Source organism: Sus scrofa, chromosome 11, assembly GCF_054392235.1.
Source record: "Sus scrofa isolate SSC_HxYL_T2T_F1_AM1 chromosome 11, Sscrofa_HxYL_maternal_Yorkshire_Landrace_v2.0, whole genome shotgun sequence".
NCBI classification, from domain to species: domain Eukaryota; kingdom Metazoa; phylum Chordata; class Mammalia; order Artiodactyla; family Suidae; genus Sus; species Sus scrofa.
Window position 1 is genome coordinate 25,803,044 of NC_139393.1, and position 17,904 is coordinate 25,820,947.

Consider the following 17,904-nt stretch of genomic DNA (forward strand, 5'->3'; position numbering starts at 1 on the left):
ATTTATTTATTTATTTATTTATATTGCATTGTAGGGTCGCACTGGTGGCATGTGGAGGTTCCCAGGCTAGAGGTTCAATCGGAGCTGTAGCCTACAGCCTACACCACAGCCACAGCAACGCAGGATCCGAGCTGAGTCTGCAACCTACACCGCAGCTCACGGCATGGCCAGATCCTTAACCCACTGAGCAGGGCCAGGGATCGAACCCACAACCTCATGGTTCCTAATCGGATTCATTTCCACTGTGCCAAGATGGGAACTCCAGGCCTCAGCTCTTTAAAAACAAAATAATGACTCTTGATTGGACGCAGCGCCCTGTTTCTTGCATTTTGAGTAAATCCAAAGATTTGGGATCAGCACGATGGCAGGATGCTGAACACAGACGTGCATTAAACCTAGTAGTTAACAGATGTACGTCAAATGACATTGCTTGATGGGGGGAATTTTTTTTATATAATTTCATCTTCTCTCTGAAAATATTCTTGGTCATTCTGCCTGACAGTTTTTATTCCCCCTCCCAACCTTGGCACCGCACGCCCGAGCTGTCCTTGCTGTTCACAGGATCTGTGCGCTAAACACCACGGCAATGACTTCCCTTTAATCGTTGGTGAACTAATCCCTACATATAATTTATACCTCTCTTCCAAATCCACCTGGATTATAAATGTAATGGAAATTTACTGATCCTCCTTCCTCTCTACAAGTTAAAACATTTTAAATGGATCAACAAGGATTTGGCTAAGTTTGGAGGGAAATCTGGCCATGGTTTTCACATCCTTAAGTCAATCGTATATTCTGAGCTGATTTATTTTCAGATCAGTAAACATCAATTCTGATGATTTTTCAAGCACTGACCGTCACCGCCGTCCCTCCCACCACCCTCAAAAAGTGCTTTATGGCCACAAATTGCCTTTTCTGACATAGGAAACTATTTTTTAGCACCAGGAGTAAAATTCTTGCTTTCTCCTTCCTGAAATAGACGCAGCCATTCTTACATTTTCTCATTCTCTTTATGCGATGGAATTAATTTGCACAGTGAAAGAAAAGAAAGCTGTAGAAAAAAAAAGATACGTTAAAATAAGTTGGCTTACTTTGCTTTCCTAGGCAGTCTAAAAACACTGATGGCAGTAGCTCAGCTTAATATTACTACTTCTGAAAAAGTGCACGTAAGCAGACAGCCAGATGTAACTGGTTAGCTGGGCAGCGCTAGTCCTCCCAACCGCTTCAATAACTGGTCATGTTTGGCAAAGAACTTGGGGGGTCTATAAATAATTCACCCCACTTCAGTTAGGTCCTAGCAGCAGGAACTGTCAAAAAATGATACATGTGCACAACTTTGCCCAAGACTGACCTTACATCCCTGGCAGCATTGCCAAGGCAGGCGGTGCGTGACTTAGGATAAGCATTTGGCTTTACACAAGTGGCTCTCTGGAGAGGCCAGTTCAGCTGGGTGGTCGGATTACCATCGCAACTCCACTTTCTTACCCTCAGCTGCCCCTGGATATTACCTTCCCTTCCTCCAGACCCCTCTGCCCCTTGGCACCACTGCTTGCCTGGCTGTGCAGCTCTACCTGGACCCAGGGCTCTGATGCCCACCCTGGAATCCTTTCCAAGTCCCTAAAGGCTCACAATAGTTTTTGATTTTTGTTTGTTTGTTTGATTAGGTTTTTTTGTTTGTTTGTTTGTTTGTTTGCCTTTTTAGGGTTGCACCTGCAGCATATGGAGGTTCCCAGGCTAAGTGTCAAATAGGCACTGTAGCTGCCCAGCCTGTGCCACAGCTACAGCAACACCAGATCTGAGCCGTGCCTTCGACCTACACCACAGCTCATGGCAACGCTGTGGACCCTTCACCCACTGGGTGAGGCCAGGGATTGAACCTGCATCCTCATGGATGCTAGTTAGATTGTTTCTCCTGAGTCACAACAGGAGCTCCAGATTTTTTTTTTCTTTTTAAGGAGGAACTTGCCTCTTTAAAAGGCTGTGGGCTCCTCAGACGAGGCAGAAGCACACACATCTCTATCCACAATGCTTCATATAATGTCTGATGTAAGCTCAACCACATTTGTTGAATTAAAAAAAGAGAGAGAGCAGAGTTCCCATAGTGGCACAGCAGAAATGAACCCGTTCAGTGGGCTAAGGATCTGGTGTTGCTGTGAGCTGTGGTGTAGGTCGCAGATGTGGCTCGGATCTGGCATTGCTGTGGCTGCGGTGTAGGCTGGCAGCTGCAGCTCCAATACAGCCCCTAGCCTGGGAACCTCCATGTGCCACAGGTGCAGCCCTAAAAAAGAGAGAGTAAGGTTTTCAGATGGCCTACTTAAAAACTCAACTGCAAACATGAAATAAAAATGCCAAGTTTCTTATTTTTGATAAACTACATGGGGTAAATTCAGAGTGGATATTCTGGATATCTCATTCTTTTTAAAATGTTTTAAAAATTAAATTATAGTTGATTTACAGTGTTGTGTCAATTTCTGCTATACAACCAAGGGACCCAGTCTCACACATATATACATGCTTTTTCTCACATTATCTTCCATCATGTTCTAGCCTAAGAGATTGGATACAATTCCCTGTGCTGTACAGTGGGACCTCACTGCTTCTCCATCCTACATATAGTAGTTTGCATTGAAATGGACATCTCATTCTAACCAAATTGTAATAGGAAATAGACAACAGACACAAATCTTTTAAGAGTATGAGCTCTTTGTAGGGGAGATTTTTCAGAAGAGAATTACTGGCCAAGATTTTGTAAAACAGGGCTATTTTTAAAATTATTGCCCCGAGGTCAGCTCAGGTAAGAGCTACGTGGAGTGGTGGGCAGAGCAGAGATTTCAAAGCCGGGAGAACTTGGGTAATTTTCTGATGGTAAAGCATCACAGCCTCACATGCATCTATTATTTCACAGTCTCTGTATTTCCCTGATAAAAACATAACTTCCCAGAGTTTAGCCTTGAGGCTGGACTTGGCCAGCCTAGGACCTTGTCAAGTGGGTCTCAGAATTCTGCTCGAGGCTATTGATAACTTCATTCCACTTTTAGCTGCATTCGTGCTTTCTTTGGGTCCTATTTTTGTGTTGCAGTAATTTAACACTCAGCTCATGTCTTGACTTGTTTGCAGATGTTACCCCTCCGCAAACAGCTGGTTACCTAGAAGTCACTGATCTCCAATCAAAGAAACTCCGATATATCCCCATCCCCAGGTAATCCATTTTCACCTTCATCTTAGCCTGTCAGATGAAAAAACATGGCTACATTATTACCAAGTACTCTGAAGAAATGTATGCTTTCTGCTCTCTTAAATAGCAAGCTTTTTTTTTTTTTTAAGTTACAGTTGGTTTATATCTTGCTATTTGGCTTTCTTTACCTCCATTTTTATTTTCATTTTGGAAAAAATGTTGAAATGTTACATAGAAATAAGCCCAACAGCCTTCAAGCCTTCATTCCCCTTTTTTGATTTGTTATATATATATATATATATATATATATATATATAACAAATATATATGATATATTTCTTTGAAACAGAATTTTTGGCACTGCAAAAATTTTCATGTTTTTGAATTTCATAGGTTAGTTTTCAAAGGTAAATATATTCAAAATCTCACAGGAATTTCAATAGCACTTGTTAAATAGTGTGTTTAAATATGTAACTACGCATCTATAGTCGCAAAGACTGTACAGTAGCCAAAGGATTCCAGAGAGTTGAAATAGAATTCATTACCCTTGGCTGCTTTGATTACTGTCCAGCAGTGGAAGGAAAGCATTCAAACTAGCTAGACTAAGGGTATAAAAGAAAAATAGTGATGCTCCATTTCTCCCTTGAGAAACACATGAGTCCTCACTGAAGGCCCATTCCTCTCTGGATACAGCCATGCCTGATCTCCCTCCCTCCACCTAAATGTGCACCTGCTCTTGTCTAGATTGATGTCCCATCCTCTCCTCCCTCGCAAGTGAAGCCTCTCAACACAGTGATTAAAGCCTCACCCACAGTCCTGGGCAGAGGGGCCTGGAGAGCCTGTCAAAGTCAGAGGAAGGCCAAGGACCCTGGAACTTGTCTGTTACCCAAATGTCACCAGTTCTTTTATTGACCCACTCCTCCAACCCTCAGTTGCTCAGCATGACAGTACAAAATATCCCAGAAACACTGTTTCATTTTCTAGGACCCTTTAGTCAGGTTCAAGAAATATGAATAATGAAAGCATTATTCAAAGAAATAGATTTACCTGTTCCAACATGTGTAAGTGTGCTTTCTTGGAACACCTTAATGTGTTGGTTTAATGAAAAAATGGCTTTTTGTCATTTGGGGAAATTTCTTATGTCATATTCTTGTATGCTCATTAAAATAGACTGTTCAAGTAACAAAAGCAAAGAACAATTTTTTTTTTTTTACATTTCTAAAGTGTGATAGCCTTTTCGCTATTAATTTCTCCTTCGTTGGCCCCTGCTTTCTATGTGTGTGGGTTTTTTGTTTTTTTTTTTTTTTTTTGCTCTTTTAACTTTCTGTATGAACCATGTGTTATACCTGCCATAGAAATAACATCTGGAAGAGCAGCTGTATGTACATATACAACCAGCTAATCACCATACCTCATTCATTTAGTGCTGCGCTATCCAGTAGAAATAGATTGTGAGCCATATTTGGACACTTATATTCTTAGCCCCATTAAAAAAACAGTAAAAAAAAATTAACAGGTAAAATTACCTTGAATAATATTTTATTTAACCCATTATACCTAAAGTATTACTATTTTGACATGTATTTGATCTACAAATTTTAAAAGTATTTTACATTCCTTTTTTCTCAAGTTTTTGAGACCCAGTATGAATTTTCCATGTATAGAACATCTCGATCAGACTTGTCACATTTCAGTGTCACGTGGTTTAGAATCTGTTCATTGTCAGTATATCCTGAGTTTTGCCTGAGATTTACCATTGCCGTTTTTGGCATATGTCTAATCCCAGGGAACAACCCATCTGGATTTCAGTTTTGTTCCTAGCTGCTTAAATTTAGTATTCTGCTAGATAGCAGGAATTTTCCATTTGATGGCTAACTTCAAATGATAGAAAATACAGCAAAACTATATGAGACTGCAGGGCCAAAATAAATATATCACTTTTGCCCTCAGTAAAATGAGAATGTTTTTCCTCCAATTTTTGTATTATTTGCATTTGTAAAATGATACTACTTAGCTCTGATATGCAGGTATATATAAGTCTGGTCTTCACTCTATTATAATTCTATGTGTTTCTTAAAGACTTTGTTACTATATATAAGGAGAATGTTGCATTTTTCTTAAAAGGAGAAGAGATTCTAGACCTTGTGTTCAGATTGTGGTAGATGTGTGATTTCTTCAGCATTTTTTTTTTTTTGATGCATTGAAGAAATTGCCCTTGTGAATTTAAAGTTTCATTGTGCAGAGTTAAATATGCAACCAGTAGGTTCTGTGCTCAGTAGACTCATACATCTTGAGCACTTGTGGCAGAATTTCAAACATCATAGTTTCAGGTGGATACATTTCATTATTCTTTTTTAATGCAATGGGGGGGGGGTGTTAGGGCTGCACCCATGGCTATGGAAATTCCCAGGCTAGGGGTCAAATCAAATCTACAGCTGCTGGCCTACACCACAGCCACAGCAACGTGGGATCCCAGCCAATTCTACGATCTACAGCACAGCTCACAGCAACGCTGGGTGCTTAACCCCCTGAGCGAGGCCAGGGATGGAACCACATCCTCATGGATACTAGTCAGATTTGTTACTGCTGAGCCATGACAGAAACTCCCCATTTCATTTTTCTTTTCTTTCTTTCTTTCTTTCTTTTTTAAATAGGCCTGTACCTGCGGCATATGGAGGTTCCCCGGCTAGGGGTCTAATCGGAGCTGTAGCCACCGGCCTACGCCAGAGCCACAGCAACACCAGATCCAAGCCGCATCTGCAACCTATACCACAGCCCAGGGCAACGCTGGATTCTTAATCCATTGAGCGAGGCCAGGGATCAAACCCACAACCTCATGGTTCCTAGTCAGATGCGTTTCCACTGTGCCATGACAGGAACTCCCCATTTCGTTATTCTTGAATAGCCTTTTACTTCACCATCTGTACCTATCAATTCTCTTCCTAAGAGAAATATTTTTTGAGAGCACCGAGAGATGGATTCTGTATTACATCGCATCTTACCTTCTTTGAGTCCTTCCAGTACTGTAAAATAGTTCTGAAGTCTTGGTCCCATCCTACTGTTATTGCCCTCTTTATATAAACATTTTCTAAGACTTCCGTGTCCCAGAGTAGCTGGCTTTGTCACTCCATGTTTAGTATCTACTATAAGGCAGATTAAAAAAAAATTAAGTTAAAATAGTCTTGATTTATTCTTTCGTAGAAGAATTGATCTAATATAGAGTAGTTCTGTGGTTTTCACAGATCTACATTGATTGTTTGCTACATTTTTATTTTCAGATCAGACCATCCCTTTAGATTATTTATTTCATACAGAAAATATCAGGCAGATTTAGAGAGCCAACACTAGTCATTTGCAATCTGTGTTTCTTTTCTATCGTGAGAGCTATAGCCAGATAAAAGAATGAAATTCTCTCTTACAGGCAAACATTGCATTCCTAAAAATGACTATGTATATCAGAAATATGAATAAGTATGAAATATAAAATACAAGAAATATACAAATTACTTCTTATAAATCCATACAACTGTCTACGTTAGAAAAGGCAAACATCAAATATAAATGCAGTTAAAACACATAAAGGAGACATCCGTTTCAACACTGACCTGGGAGTTCCCATTGTGGCTCAGCGGAAGCAAACCCAACTAGTATCCATGAGTGTGGGGTTTCAATCCCTGGCCCCACTCAGTGGGTTAAGAATCTGGTGTAGGTTGCAGACGAGGCTCCGATCTGGCATTGCAGTGGCTATGGCATAGGCTGGCAGCTACAGCTCCTATTTGACCCCTACCCTGGGAACTTCCATATGCTACAAGTACAGTGCTAAAAAGCAAAAAAAAAAAAAAAAAAAAAAAAAACCGAAAAACAAAAAACAAAAACAAAGAAACACTGACCTTAGACCCTTAAGGAGCAAGTCCAGGGCTGCAGGTGTGTAAGGTATGATTTGGTTTAGAGTTCCTTCCTTCCAGACAGTGAATGCAGATGTCACCCAAGGTTCACAAGTACAGGATATGGAAATAACCAATAAATAGCTGTGTAACTATATATTTTTCCCCAACAGATGGATCTGTTGGTATCTTTTTTTTTTTTTTTTTTTGTCTTTTTTCCTTTTTTAGGGCTGCTTCCTGCTGCATATGGAGGTTCCCAGGCTAGGGGTCTAATCAGAGCTGGAGCCACCAGCCTACGCCACAGCCACAGCAACTCGGGATCCGAGCCACGTCTGCGACCTACACCACAGCTCACAGCAACGCCAGATCCTTAACCCACTGAGCAAGGCCAGGGATGGAACCCACAACCTCATGGTTCCTGGTCGGATTCGTTAACCACTGTGCCACGACAGGAACTCCTCCTGTTGGTATCTTATCTTTTCGTGTGCTTACTACTGGAATTCTTTACAGCAAGTTTAATGAACTTAAGTCAGGCTAAACTAGCTTCATGACCTGGGCTGGCAATCAGGTAAACACTGGAATTTCCTTTTCAGATCAGAATCTCTGTCTCCGTATACCGCATGGCTATCTACTATTTCGGACACAGATGCACTGCTAGCTGAGTGGGGCCAAGGTGGCGTCATAACCGTTGATATGGGTGGTTGCATCAGGCTGTGGGAAACTGGACTTGAACATCTGCAGCGGTCCCTAATGGAATGGAGAAACATGATTGGACAAGAAAGTGACAGACCTATGCAGGTACCACTGGAACTGACCTTCTTTCTTAAGGTTTTCAGTTATCAATTTAGCGCCAACTGCCAGTCGTGAGAACGTCAGGCTCCGCAATGCAAATGTATGTGCTTAAATAGCTAACGTAATTTTTGGACTCATATAGGAAAAAGATCTATCCTTCTAGAGAGTGAAAACGTAAAAAATGTGTCTTTTTTGACGATCCGTGCTTAAATATATAGGTTTGCTCGCCTCACAACACGCGAATGCCCTCATCCACTTTTATTTGCTAATTAAGCTTAAGCATTAATCCACTTCCAGAGCCACCTTTGCTTCGGGTCTCACGTCCACCGTTGTCGTCAGCATCTCCACATGCTGCCAAGGAAACAAATACTGAGCATCTAAAACCCAGCGTGTTATTATAAGGCCAAAACCTTTAGAGAAGATAAGCAGAATTAGGCATCTCCTAGAGCTGTTTTCATCAACTTCCTTATTTCCAGGTAATAGAAATTTGGCAGTCATAGTAAGTAGACCCAACCCTACACTGTAAAAATATATGGGACATGGTCACCAAAGTGGGAGGAAACTCACAGCTCCACACAGCTCCAGAAATGACTCAGCAACCACCTAACCCAGCTGCTGACTGGATCTAATGTGAACAGTGTGGAAGGCTGTGAACCCGTAAATATGAAACCATATTACAAAAGGGCTTATTCTATTTGTAGTTTATTTATATTATGCTTCAGAAGAAAAAGGATTTAGAGTTCCCATCATGGCTCAGCAGTAACAAACTCAACTAGTATCCATGAGGTTACGAGTTCGATCCCTGGCCTTGCTCAGTGGGTTAAGGATCCGGCATTGCTGTGAGCTGTGATGTAGCTCAAAGATGTGACTCGGTTCTGGCAGCTGAAGCTCTGATTTGATCCCTAGGCTGGGAACTTCCATATGCTGTGGGTACAGCCCTAAAAAGACCAAAAAAAAAAAAGAGTTCCCATCATGGCTCAGTAGAAACGAATCTGACTAGTGTCTATGAGGACACAGGTTCAATCCCTGTCCTCGCTCAGTGAGTTAAGGATCCCGTGTTGCTGTGAGCTGTGATGTAGGTTGCAAATGTGGCTCAGATCCCATGTTGCTGTGGCTGTGGTGTAGGCCAGGATCTGCAGCTCCAATTCGACCCCTAGCCTGGGAACTTCCATATGCCATGGGTGCGGCCCTTTAAAAAGACAAACAAGAAAAAAGATCTATTTATTTGTAATGTATTGATTTTAACCTTCAGAGGAAAACATCTGTGTTTACATTTCATTTTTATCCAGCAAAAAGTGAGGTAGGTTCCTGCCGACTGTGTTCCTCAGCAAAGAAACAGTTAACAAGATAAGAAATTTCCACAAATGACTCCTTTGATATCTGATTAATGGGTACTATTTCGTGTGCTTATTTTTGTGATTTTGCTTAAAGGAGAAAATATATATTTTTGTGGATGCATAATACATATTTCTAGTTTATAGGAACGTTTTGAAAATTGCAAACCAGTGTAAACCAGCAACCTCAGACTCTTTTGAAAGGGTATGAATATATTAATTTAATTAAGCTAAAGCAAATGTATCACTCTAAAATAAACATGTCATTAAGTGCAATGGATTTATCACAGCAACAGACCGAATGTGGGTCACTCTCCATAAGAGTCATTAGGAAATTAATCAACTGTGGTTCTGCTTCTTTTATTATTCTAAAGATTAGTTTCTTCTCCCTTTGAATTAAGCTCCTCTTTTCATTACAGTAATTAATGCCTAATAGTAAATACAATTGTATTTGAATTTCCTATCTTTCATTTCAATTTCTCATGCCTTATAGAGAGCAAAGGTCCCTATAGTCAAGATCTGTGGCCTGAATCAAGTTTATCTTCCACAACAGAACCTTTGAAAGGAATGTTAACTCATGATTTTGATAACTGGTCTTCACTGCTGCAAAAATTAACCCGTATTTGTGTTTTAACCGTGTAGTTCTTCTCTTCCTATACCTTCTCTGCCACTGTTGTGCATCTTTGTGTTCCCAGTTCTTTAGCATAGTGATTGGGGCATCAAAGGCAATTAATATGCTGATTTAGGGAGTTCCCCTTTTGGCTCAGCGGGTTATGAACCCGACTAGTATCCATGAGGATACCCGTTCGATCCCTGGCTTTGCTCAGTGAGTTAAGGATCCAGCATTGCCGTGAGATGTGGTGTAGGTCACAGACGCAGCTTGGATCCTGTGTTGCTGTGGCTGTGGCACAGGCCAGCAGCTATAGCTCTGATTTGACCGCTAGCCTGGAAACTTCATATACCACCCCTGCAGCCCTTAAAAAAAAAAAAAAAAAGCTTGTTTATGTTCATACTAGTATATACTAAATTGAAGCTTTTTGATGACAAATGAATTCTTCTAACTGCCTCAATTTTTCCTTTGTTTTCATGTTTTATGTAATAGCTATTTATTGAATGAGTACATATTAAGTTAGAAATGAACAGAAACATAGTATCTAACATCTCAAAATAATCAAAATATTCAGCTATGTAGGGCAATATCTGATGCTTCTACAAGCCAAACATTTTCTAGGAAATATGTAACTTTGTGTTTCCAGGTCAAAGTTCACCTATAATAGACACTTATTTGGAGTTCCCTTCGTGGCTCAGTGGTTAACGAATCCGACTAGGAACCATGAGGTGGCGGGTTCCATCCCTGGCCTTGCTCAGTGGGTTAAGGATCCTGCGTTGCAGTGAGTTGTGGTGTAGGTCGCAGACGCGGCTCAGATCTGGCATTGCTGTGGCTGTGGTGTAGGTCAGCAGCTATAGCTCCGATTCAACCCCTAGCCTGGGAACCTCCATATGCCACCGGAGCAGCCCTAGAAAAGGCAAAAAGACAAAAACAAAACAAAACAAAACAAAAAACAGCACTTATTTAGTAATAAAGTTACATAAGTCAGAATTGAATGATAGCTGCATTTGGAAAATTGAAATAGGTGTTAATCGAACATGCTCCTTCCATCTCTGATGTTCCTTGATCCATTTTGTCGATGTTGAAAATCTCTACTTACAGACTTACGCAAACTGAGAAACCAGCTATGAGCATCTTCATATCTAAACAGATGGAACTCATGGTCCAAATGCTCTGCCGTTGTTTTAATTTTTGGTCCCATCTCTCCTCTTCCTTCTCTCTGCTGGGTAAACAATGAGATGGCATATCTAATGGCTTCTGTTTTGACCAGCTCGTGTTATTATTTACAAGTAGTTTGCACAACCCAATCTAAATAGGAATCATCCCGGGGGCAATAGTAACAAGAAGCAAAAACGTTACCTTCCTAATTGATCCCCCAACCTATTCCTCGTTTTTAAATTTTTATTTTCTATTGTTGAAGTGTTTTATTATAGTTGATTTACAATGTTCTGTCAATTTTTGCTGTATAGCAAAGTGACCCAGCCATCTATATATATATATATATATATATATATATATAATTTTTTAAATTTTATTTTCTATTGCTGAAGTGTTTTATTATAGTTGATTTACAATGTTCTGTCAATTTTTGCTGTAGGGCAAAGTGACCCAGCCATACTCACACACACATATTCCCTTATTACTCATGTATGGACCCTTTATTCAACATAGTCTGCTCCTGATTTGGGAGCTTGGAAAATGCCTTCCGTGGGAGTATTGAGGAAAGAGAAGAGGTTCTCAGTACCACGCTTATCACTTGCTGACAGCCAGCAAGCGGCCCTGTCACTGGAGAGTAACCTCATCTCCATCTAGTGGCCGAATAGATTTACTTTCCATCATAAAAATGCAAAGACCTGGTTTACACTGCAGTCGTGTGAGGCAGCCTCACACCTGCTGGTAGTGGTTTGTAATGCCTGTTTGGGGCCGTTCCTATTGGTCATGATGCTGCTTTGGTCAAGGTGAAGGCCAGGCAAACAACTTACTAACCCCCGAGTCTCCCCGATGCCTCTGCATGGTGTCAAAAGAACTGTTGATGGTTAGATAAACTCTGTCAGTTACATGCTTTATCATGATCCATCAGGACGTTGCTGCATTTCAGCCTCCTAGAGGTATTAGCTTGGAAGCTGTTGTTGCTTTGAATTTTTGTTTTTGCTTCAGGCATCCAGTGATAGTTTTCTTTAATGAGTACCGCTTGTGAACTGCTTGCAAGAGAGTATTTATTGAGGTGTATATAAAATGTGTTCATTAATTTTACATGCTTTGATAGGAACATGTGTTTTTCTTAGAATTAACATCTGTAATGACAGACTCAAAAGTATCACTGTAACTGCAGTCTTAAGAGCCCATTATTAAGAATTCATGGAGTTCCCACCGTGGTACATCAGGGTAAGAATCTGACTGCAGCGGCTTGGGTCACTGCGGAGGTACGGGTTCAATCCTCAGCCCCGCACAGTGGGTTAAATGATCTGGCATTGCTGCAGCTGTGGCATAGGTCGAAGCTGCTGCTCAGATTCAGTCCCTGCTTGGGAACTTTCATATGCCGCAGGTGTGGCCATAAAAAGAAATTAAAAAAAAATTCATGTTTACTACCTTTAGAGTCCATATTTTCTACCTTTAGACTCTATATTTTCAGAAGAATAGGTTAATCATGAGCAAAAATTTTCTGACTAGGTTTTATAGTGTTCTTTATAAAGCATAGTTTTCATATTTTTACTTAGTTACATTTGAATTCTTCGCGAGAAGGCTATTAAAGCTACACCATGGTTTTCCTCAGATATCAAGTCTTCTCTTAAAAGCTCCTGGTGACTATTCTTTTTTTTTTTTTTTTTTCTTTTTAGGGCAGAACTTGGCAACATATGGAAGTTCCCAGATTAGGGGTCAAATCAGAGCCACAGCTGCCAGCCTACACCACAGCCACAGCCACAGCAATGCCAGATCTGAGCCTCATCTGTGACCTACACCATAGCTCAGAGCAACGCTGGGTCCTTAGCCCACTGAGTGAGGCCAGGGATTGAACCTACAGCCTCATGGATCCTAGTTGGGTTCATTAACCACTGAGCCACGAAGGGAACTCCCTGGTGACTATTCTTGTGGGAACAAAAGGCTAAAAGATTACAGCTTTCAAATGTTATTGTCTAATTATAATAAATAATCAGAAACTAAAAAAAAAAAAAAGAAACTACATCTTTTGTATATTACTGGTAGAATCTCTCTATATAATTTAAAAATTGATAGCCTCTTTGAAACAGTGTGGGACTGGAACTTATTCAGCCTTACGGTTAAGACTGTGCCTGGTACATAGCACATAGCTGACAGAAAATATTTGAAAATAGAGGCATAGAAAACATAATTAGTTTATATTAGGCACCGCTAATATTTTAAGGAAGACATTCTAGGAAGATGAGTAAATATCCCTTGCTATACTTAGGTAACTGGACCCGGCCTTTTCTTTAACCACAAGTCCAACAGATTTTTTTTAAGATTTCAGTAAGATGTTAAGGCCCAATTTCAGTTTTGGAAACCACGAGATTGCTTAACTGGCACTCTATTTGTAAATTTAGTTTTTCACTCTCTCTATATATACAACATGTTATATATTATATGTGTGTGTATAAATAATACATGTATTATATGTGTATATATGCGTGTATATAATATATGCATTATATATGTGTGTATGTATGTATGTGTGTGTGTGTGTGTGTGTGTATATGTATGTATATATAGAGAGAGTTTTTCCCTATGCTAGCTCCGGATCCTCTGTGGACGTTTGCAATTCTTTATTCTTTCTTAAACATTTTATTGAAGTAGAGTTGATCGACAAGGTTCTTAGTTTCAGGTGTACAGCAGAGTGATTCAGTCATACACACATCCATTCTCTTTCAGCTGCTTTCCCCACATAGGTTATTACGGAACATTGAGTCGCGTTCCCTGTGCTAGGTCCTTATTGGTTACCTATCCTACAGATAGTAGTGTGTCTCTGTTAATCCCAAACTCCTAATTTACCCTTCCTCCCCCATTTGCCCTTGGGTAACCAGAAGGGTAACCAGACACAGTAACCACGTTTTGGAGATCTGTGAGTCTGTTTTGTAAATAAGTTCATTTGTATCATGTTTTATTAGATTCCACGCTGTCATATGATGTCTGTCTTTTTCTGTCTGACTGACTTCACGTAGTATGATACTTTCTAGGTCCATCCATGTTGCTGCAAATGCCATTATTTTACCCTTTTTTATGGCTGAGTAGTGTTCCTATGTGTGTGTCTATCTATACCCTATCTTTATCCACTCCTCTGTGGATGGACATTTAGGTTGCTTCCATGTCTTGGCTATTACAGATAGTGCTGCTGTGAACACTGGGCCTTTGTTCTTTTTAAGGAGCACAGTCCACTCTTATACTTCACTCTGCTTTGGTCCGTAATTCTGAAAATGCTTAACAGTCTGATTCAGTGGCTCATTTTTACAGAGCAATACTCTTCTACAGGACCGTTTTATGTACATATATCTTTGGGAATCTTCTTAGACCCAGAAAGGCAATGCTTAAAAAAATTTTTTTTACACTATCCCATTATATCTCCTTAGTGATGTGTCAGTAGAACTGCTTTTCATCGAGGTGGTCTAGCAGGGAAGTTCCCATTGTGGCTTAGTGGTAACGAGCCCAACTAGTATCCATGAGGATGCAGGTTCAATCCCTGGCCCCTCTCAGTGGGTTAAAGGGTCCAGCATTGCCATGAGCTGTTGTAGTGTAGTTTGCAGATGTGGCTCAGATCCAGTGTTGCTGTGGTTGTGGTGTAGGCCTGCAGCTGCAGCTCCAATTTGACGCCTAGCCTGGGAACTTCCATATGCCACCGGTGCGGCTCTCAAAAGAAAAAAAAAAACAAAAGGTGATCTAGCTATGGTAACACTTGGGCAGTGCCTCTGATGATCTTTTTCCTTTGTTTATTAGAAATTCCAGCCATAGACATTCATTTTGAATCTAGATTTCGAATAAGGTTTTCAAGGGTACTTAATGAAAATGCAAGATCCCCTGGAGCGTGCAATACCAGTCATATGCTGATAAACCAGCTGTCTGGGGGGCCCATTATAATGTTTGCCAATTTTAAAGATGTCAGTACTTCCACGATGGCTGATTTTAAGCTACCAAACGTTAACAGTCTGCCCACAAAATTTCTGAGTATTTAGCAAACATTTCTCGCAAACTAGTACAATCTGGCTTCAGCATGCCCCTGGCTTGATTCAAGCCTTTAACTAACTCCCCAAGGAGAATTATGACAGGTCCCTAACAGCAAAGTCCTTCAGAAATAAGACAATGGAAATGTGGATAAGAAGAGAGGAAGGCAAAAGAAAAGGAGAAGAGGTACTGAGAACACAGATGAGATGCTGTCATGTCATCTCTGGGAAATGTTGAAGCCTGCAGTTGTCCCAGTTATAGACTGGCCATGCTTTTGAACCAGGAGGTCAGTTTGAGGCAAGAATTAGAGAGATGCCTGTGCTTAAGTAGGATGACACGCAGAGGTTCATGTGTTTGGGCCTCCTGTCTTATAAACACTATAAGAAGGAAATTTTTACAGTTGATTTTACATTCCTCCAGAAATGATGCTTCCATTGGATCACAAAGTTGTCAGTAAGTGCTAAATATAACTAAAATTAAGTTAACAACCCCCTCAATCAAAACAATAAGCTTATGAGTTTTCATTAAACTTTTGTGCATATCGAACAAAAAAAGATAATCCTATAAATTATGAAAATTGGGAATTTCCCGTTGTGGCTCAGCGGGTTATGAACCTGACTAGTATCCAGGAGCATGTGGGTTCAATTCCTGGCCTTGCTCAGTGGGTTAAGGATCCAGCATTGATGTGTGCTGTGGTGTAGGTCACAGATGCAGCTTAGACCCTATGTTGCTGTGGCCGTGGTGTAGGCTGCCAGCTGCAGCTCCAATTTGACCCCTAGCCTGGGAACTTCCATATGCCACAGATGTGGCTCTAAAAAGCCAAAAAGAAAAAAGAAAAAAGAAAGAAAGAAATATCATTTAGCATTTACAGTTTAGACAAGGCCTAACCTTGGGAAATTGCTTTTCAGATCAGCAGCAGAGATATTTAAACTCCTTTCTGGGGTTCTGTTGTGGTGCAGCAGAAAGGAATCTGACTAGGAACCATGAGGTTTCGGGTTCGATCCCTGGCCTCACTCAGTGGTTTAAGAATCTGGCATTGCCATGAGCTGTGGTGTAGGTCGCAGATGAGGCTCGGATCCCGCATTGCTGTGGCTGTGGTGTAGACTGGCAGCTATAACTCCGATTCGACCCCTAGCCTAGAAACCTCCGTATGCCATGGGTACAGCCCTAAAAAGAAAAAAAAAAAAAAGTGTTTGAACTCCTTTCTCTTATGACAGGCCCTAAGATCATTATTTTATATGGTACTGTATTCCCAGTGCATATTGTTTAACCGTATAATCAGCAAGTAAAGAAGTAATCTTAGTAATATTTATTTAAAGTATAAGAAAAAAAGAGATTCTCTTGTGGGGCAGTGGATTAAGGATCTGATGTCGCCACAATGGGTGGGTCACTGCTGTGGCACGGGGTTTGATCCCTGGCCTAGGAACTTCCACAAGCCAAGGGCACGTCCATAAATAAAAAAATAAATAAGCAAATTCATTCTGTAATATATCCGTTATAAATTGAAATATCAAATGCAATGAATGTATTGACAAGCAATGGCTCTAGAATTTTTGTGGTTCTGAGTTCATTGTATAGATTGTTGTGAATAATCAACACATCACACAATGGCTATAGAAATAAAACCTTGCTGCTATATATATGTAGATAAAATTGCAACTTTTTAGGAGTTCCCTGATGACTCCTTGGGTTAAGAAACTGGTGGTGTCACTGCTGTGGCCCTGGTCACTGCTATGGCTGTGGTTCAATCCCTGGCCCAGGAACTTCCACATGCCACAGGCACAGCCCGCCCCCCCCCCAAAATGTAATTTTATTCATAAGTGATATAGTCTGTTGTTTAAGAGCATACAATTCGAAGTGGTCAAACCCAGGTTCAAATCCACGTGCCATTTTTTATGTGATCTTTGGCAAAATACTTACTCTTTCGAATCCTCACTTTCCAATCAAAATATAAAGACAATACCATCATAGCCTCCCAAGTTGTTGTAAGAATGAAATGCATTCATACCTGGCCCAAAGTACTCAGTAAACAAAGAAAAGTTAGAAACTTGGAATTTAGCTACTATTGGGCTACAGAATTCTTTAGCATTTCTATGGAAACAAAGCCAAGTTAAGAGGAAGCCGTGTTACCCAAACACCTAGTATTAAATCATGACCCAAAGAGTTACATAATTCGTCATCTATCTTAGTGTTAAAAGTGAGGTTGGTTTATAATCCTGTTTGGGAAAAGGTTTGTCAGGCCCAAAAAAGGCATTGAAAAAATGGTCTCTGCCTAAACTTGTCAGCTTGAAGAAAAGCAGAAAATCAATGATAGGACAATTGTCAGTGGAGGATTATAGGGTTTGGCCTTGTTCAAAAGACAAATTAGAACAGGACCAAAAAACACAGAGTGAAATATGCATCATCTTTAGCCTGAGTCCTGAGAACAGTAAAGAGCAAGCCAAATTTGGAGCTGTCTTTTGCAGTTTTTCTGTATGCCCTCTCCTTTTGTCTCTCTTTATAACATTCTAAAACTCTCTTTTTAAAAAATTTTTTGGTCTTTTTAGGGCCACACCTGTGGCCTATGGAAGTTCCCAGGCTAGGAGTCAAATTGGAGCTGCAGCTACTGGCCTGCGCCACAGCCACAGCAACATCTGTGACCTACACCTCAGCTTTCAGCAATGCTGGGTCCTTAACCCACTGAGTGAAGCCAGGAATTGAACCTGCACCCTCACAGAGACCACATCGGGTTCTTAACCCACTGAGCCACAATGGGAATGCCTCTCTCTTTTTATTTTCTATTTCCTTCCAAGTTCAAGCCACAGAGCCATCTCTAACCACTCTCTTTGAATAGTTCCTCCCATCCATTATTTATCTAATTAACATATGTTGATCACATAGACACACTGGGACAGAGAAATAAGAGACAGACCCAGTCACAGGGATCTTACAGTCAAGGAG

At 40.5% G+C, this 17,904-nt stretch overlaps 1 protein-coding gene across 2 annotated transcripts in view; it reads left to right on the forward strand.

Annotated features, from left to right (window-relative positions):
* The window catches only part of VWA8 (von Willebrand factor A domain containing 8), a 545,205-nt gene that overhangs the window by 270,275 nt on the left and 257,026 nt on the right, over positions 1-17,904 (forward strand). Inside the window, exons 36-37 of one of the 2 annotated variants that reach the window (XM_021065625.2) lie at positions 3,118-3,199; positions 7,653-7,857. The exons of the other annotated variant lie outside the window; for it this stretch is intronic. Of the exons in view, the coding sequence (XP_020921284.2) occupies positions 3,118-3,199; positions 7,653-7,857 (287 nt within the window). The remainder of the gene's footprint in view (positions 1-3,117; positions 3,200-7,652; positions 7,858-17,904) is intronic. 2 annotated transcript variants of the gene reach the window in all.